The following is a 5,297-nucleotide window of genomic DNA, read 5'->3' on the forward strand; positions in this document are numbered from 1 at the left end:
CCGCGCCCGCCGCGCCCGTCGTGGTCCAGCTCATGGAAATGGGCTTTCCCAGGAGGAACATCGAGTTCGCGCTCAAGTCGCTCACGGGCACCGCCAGGAATGCTGCGGGCTCGCCGGGTATCGCGGTTTCCTTGTGTCTCCCGTGATGCCCCCCACCCCGTTTACTCACGGGGTCCCTCGAAAGGCCGCCGTCGGGGGCGGTGGGCACGGTGGGTCCTCACTGGCTGTGCCCTGTGTGCTCATTCGTAGGTGTGGAGGCCTTGGTGGGGTGGCTGCTGGACCACGCCGACGTGCAGGTCACGGACCTCTCCGACGCAGACACGGGGTCGGAGGAGTGTTCCGACGAGGAGGGCGTGGACGACGTGGACGACATGGCCTATGCCGTGGTCAGTGCTGCCCGCGCCCGCCTGTCTTGCGCCCGGGGCCCCTCCGGCCACCCGGGGCTCTCTGTACCCTGCTGCGCTTTCTGTGCTTGAGCTGCCTCTGTAGAACCCCGTGTCCCAACATCGAATGGCGTGGGGTCACCACTAGAAAGTGCTCCGTTAAAAAGTCATGTTTTATGGGACACGCTGACTTCTGAGCCGAGTCAGCTGTGCTTTGGGATTAAGTGGGAAACTCCTCAGAAGTTTTCTTTTCTGTACTTCGAGCTTCTGAGCTTCATCCGCCTCTCTGTGCTGTTGCTACTAATCTTTTTTGTATGAAGAATTTTATAGGAAGAGATGGTATAGTATTTCATACTTTATTTCTTAATATTATAGATTTTACATTACTTTTGAAGTAGATTTATTTGGCTCACCATTTAAAAAAATGGATTTACTCCCTTGCAGTCTGCTGGCGCTGTCGTAACAGAGAGCCAGACTTACAAGAGACGAGCCGACTTCCTGAGTAACGACGATTACGCCGTGTACGTGCGGGAGAACGTCCAGGTGAGTGGCCGTCGCCGGCTGCAGCGCGGGGAGCGGGCTGAGGGCAGAGCCAGAGAGCGGGCGGGTGGCTTGGCCACAGCGACGTGGCTCAGACATGTGCTTCTCAAGCATCCCCGTTTTAGACACTTAAAAATCTCTCTTTGCTCGTTTTTCTTATATCGTTCTCATTGCCGTCTAACTTATAAAATCTATTTCTGCTTTTCCCGTGGTCCTTTATTCACTTTAAATTCTCTCTTTGTGTCTCTTGTCTTGTTCTAGTTAGTATACTCCAGAGAAAATCCCAGGAGTCTTCTCATTTCACCTGTAAACGTGTTAGTGCGCATCCCTGACAAATGATTTTATTTTTAACGTTGTGATGTTACTGTTACCTCATATTACTCAACAAAATGAACAGTAATTCCTAATATCACGTTATGTCCAATGGTCAAATTATATCCAATTGCTCAGATTCCCCCAATTTTCACAAAAATGGCTTTTTATAGGCGTTTTCAAAAATTCGGATCTAGTCAAGGTCGTACACCTTGCACCAGGCACTGTGCGCTGGAGGGTCTTGTAACCAGGAGCCATTTCCCCTCCTTTGTTTCCTTTTCCTGCCATTCATTGCTGAAGCTGTTGGGCCAGTGCCCCGTCCACTGCGTGTCACGTGGAGTCGGAGGGAGGGCTGGGGGCGGCCGCGCGTGGGCGGGAAGGCACCGCGTAGACCGGCACGCCGGGTTGGGGCTTGTCAGCCTGCGCCATCTGCTCACAAGCTCTCTGCCGTCGTTTGTCTCGGCACTTCAGTCGCCTTAGTGCCACTGCCTGGACCCAGCGTGACTTTGTCATCCCGATTTGTTAGCTGGAGTTCTGCTCTTTGAAGAAAACTTTCTCGTCAACTCTGGCTGCTCTTCGTAGTCCAGTTTATGCAGGAAAAGGCAGGATAAGCGCTTGTTTTTTGCGTGTGTTGTTTTTGCTTTATCAGTTTTCAGAATGGCGAATCGGTGCCCTGGTATTTGTAAAGGTGACCCAGACGCTTGTTTTGTTTACCACCTTTATAATGAATTTATTGACCGGGACAAGTTCGATGTATTTCAGTCACCGTCCCTCTCGATCCAGCTGTTCTTTCGAGTGAACCCGTCGGTCTGTGACAGCTTGCTGTGTGGCAGCAGTTGATCCGGATTCGCCTGGGACGGTTCTGCCTCAGCCAGCGTCCTAGGGAGCCCGGCCTCCACTTAGTATAAAGTGCTTTTGAGAGCGTGCTCTGGGTGCTCGAGGAGATCCTTTTTCGGAGTAGACAGTGCTACGTACAGTTGTTGATTTCACCTACATTGTCACCTGGGCTGACGTTTAGTTCACTTTTAATTCGAGGTGGGAATGATGGTGAGATGCTGTCGAACGTACGAGGAGGTGTCGGAAGGAGACGTGGGCAAAGTGATCAAGCTGGACAGAGATGGGTTACACGACCTCAACGTGCAGTGCGATTGGCAGCAGAAAGGAGGCACTTACTGGGTCAGGTATATTCACGTGGAACTCATAGGTGAGCACGGGCTTCGCAGCGCCCTTTCGCTTTCTCTTACCTAGGGACAGAGTGCCCAGGAGGGAATGCTAAGTGTAATTCGTTTATTGTTGGGATCTTTAGGCTATCCTCCACCAAGTTCTCCTTCTCACATCAAGATTGGTGATAAAGTCCGTGTCAAAGCCTCCGTCACCACCCCAAAATACAAGTGGGGATCCGTGACCCATCAAAGCGTGGGGGTTGTGAAAGGTAATCTTATCTGGCAACTCCAGATGCTCGCTTTTCGACAACTGATGTAAACTCAGTGTTTTATCACTCAAGAGCAAGAAAAACAAGTGTGAAGAAAGCCTCGTGGTGAATAAATCGTGTCCTTTAGCTTGTCAGTGCTCTAGATGGGAACACACCTGTAGCTGAAGAGTCAGGTTTATTAACTCATTGCAACTTGGGAGGACGTAAACCCTGGAAAATGAGATAGCTCCATGAGTGGGTGTCACAGAGGATTGATGGGGTTTATGTTAGACAGTTCGGGGAGGGGTCAACGAAGCACGGTCATTTTATGAAGGGGCGTCTTAATAAATATCTGGAAGGCAGAAAGAACGGAGCCAGGAGGAAGTTATGATCGGTAAGGAAACAGGTGTTCACATTGGCCAGGAGGGGGCGTCTGGTTGTGTTTGTTATTTGGATTGATTCGAACTTGATCAGATGCGCCCAGGGGTGGCTTTGTTTTTGTCTTGATCCATCATTCACAGGGTGGCCTTGTCTGAGGTTGGCATTCTGTCGACTTGCTCCGTCAAGCATTCTGCCACATGCCCGTATGGGTCTGGCCCGTTCCCTCAGTCATGGCTGTTTTTCTCTCTTTTTTTTTTTAATGCTGTGTAAAAATTTAGGACTAAATTTAAGAAATTCAAATGTGCAAATGACGAGTTAGAAACTGAAAACACAAAATTCTCAGTTTATATTTAATGTGATATCACTGAGATTTCGGATCAAACGAATGGCATACTTTTAAAGATGTAGCATGTCCATTCTCACAGTTGCATGAGAAATAAACCCGTGTGCACGCAGCTCAGTCGTGTCTTTAGACCCTTTCAGCGTCATAGGGAGACTCCTGTAGCAGGCGGATGAGCAGCGGGGACACGGTCGCGCTTCCGGGCGGGCGGGCGGGCTTCCTCAGGTCATTTAGCGTTGGACTTTAGCTTAACATGTTTCTCGACCCAAGAGATTCTTAAAAACTTTACAAATCAAATGAGGCGTAAGTTTTAAAAGGAAGAACGTGGTTTAGGGGTGAACGTTTTGGGTAGCCGAGCGCCCTCGCCAAAGGGCGCGCGGTGTTTTCTCATCATCAATGTGATTCGTGCTCCCTGAGATAACAGAAGTAGCTTTGGATATGGCGTAAACTGCTTTTTGAAGCAAACCTTCTTACTGTGGGAAAAGCAATTTAAAACCAATCTCACTGTGGAAAATTTCAAACATACAACGGTAGAGACTAGAGTGTAATGAGCCTCCATGGACCCGTCACCTGCTTCAGCAGCTGTCACCCCTGGCCAGGCCGTCTCAGCCGTGGCCCCTCCCCGCGTTGTTTTGAAGCTGAGCCCTGACTGGCATCACGTGCTAGTTCGGCTCCGAGCGTCGCAGTACGTCTCTGAAAGAGAAGCACCCCTTGTAGAAAACTAGTCTCTGCGACATCATAGCACGTGGCTGGGTGCAGTTTCGATCTTAATTTCAGGTTTTGATTGGTGGCAGAGATGTTTCAGGCACTTTCTGTTCTGTGCTAGCGTTCAGCGCCAACGGCAAAGATGTCATCGTCGACTTCCCGCAGCAGTCCCACTGGACCGGGCTGCTGTCGGAGATGGAGCTGGTGCCGAGCGTTCACCCTGGGGTCACGTGAGTTTTTATTCCCATGTCGCAAGGTTTGTTTGGGGAGCACGGTTTTCTTTGGAATGAAGTTCGGGAAATAGACACATCTTCTTAGCAACTCCACGGCTGTTTTAAACGTAGGTGCGATGGCTGTCAGATGTTTCCTATCAACGGATCTAGATTCAAATGCCGAAACTGTGATGACTTCGACTTTTGTGAGACGTGTTTCAAGACCAGAAAACACAACACCAGGCATACATTTGGCAGAATAAATGAGCCAGGTACGGTAGGGTGGCAGCGTTCTCAATGAGGTCATTACCGTGGACGTGACCGTATCAGGAAGTCCTGTCTTTACAATTGGCTGTCTCTTGTATCTTTCTCGTTTCTTCCTTTTTCCTGTGGAATTTGGGTTTAGGTTTTTTTTTTTTTCTTCATTTTTCTGTCTTCTAGAGGCGAATGCTCATTAGCTTGTTAACGTCTCGCTTTTGTCTCTTAATATATAAAGCTAAATTTTTAAATTTATTTTTAAGCAAAGGCTAAAACTGTATCCTGCAATACTGATATGTAGTAATATTTTATTATTAGCCTTTTCCAAGTATTTTTAAAAAATTCCTTTGGAATTAGTTTCTTGAATTCGTTCATTTAAAAATTTTTAAACATCAGCATTGTCTGTGCATTTTTTTACTGGTTTCTGCCTTGCATTCAGAGTATGTACCCTGATTTATATTTGACATTTTTTGAAGCTTTCATGTGATTATTTGACTCAGCATGTGCGATTTTGTAAATATTTTATGTGGGCCTAGAAGAACATCCCTCACAGTGAGTTCTGTGGTGAAGTTTGTGTTCTCTTGGTTGCGAAGGTTTGGCCCCACCAGTATTAACACGTTTGACCACCATTAAATAGGGCAGTCGGCAATATTTTGTGGTCGTTCTGGAAAGCAGCTGAAGCGTTGTCACAGCAGTCAGCCAGGGACGCTGCTGGACAGCTGGTCCCGGATGGTGAACAGCCTGCACGTGTCGTC

The 5,297-nt window shown here is 48.4% G+C and overlaps 1 protein-coding gene across 1 annotated transcript in view; it reads left to right on the top strand.

Moving 5' to 3' along the window:
- LOC105305786 (E3 ubiquitin-protein ligase HERC2) overlaps nucleotides 1-5,297 on the top strand; it is a 127,551-nt gene that overhangs the window by 67,841 nt on the left and 54,413 nt on the right. The window contains 7 exon segments of the mRNA XM_023523591.1: nucleotides 1-117; nucleotides 250-386; nucleotides 828-926; nucleotides 2,271-2,439; nucleotides 2,542-2,667; nucleotides 4,194-4,302; nucleotides 4,417-4,556. Of these exon segments, the coding sequence (XP_023379359.1) occupies nucleotides 1-117; nucleotides 250-386; nucleotides 828-926; nucleotides 2,271-2,439; nucleotides 2,542-2,667; nucleotides 4,194-4,302; nucleotides 4,417-4,556 (897 nt within the window).

This window comes from Pteropus vampyrus, unplaced genomic scaffold (genome assembly GCF_000151845.1).
Source record: "Pteropus vampyrus isolate Shadow unplaced genomic scaffold, Pvam_2.0 Scaffold395, whole genome shotgun sequence".
In the NCBI taxonomy this organism is placed as follows: Eukaryota; Metazoa; Chordata; class Mammalia; order Chiroptera; family Pteropodidae; genus Pteropus; species Pteropus vampyrus.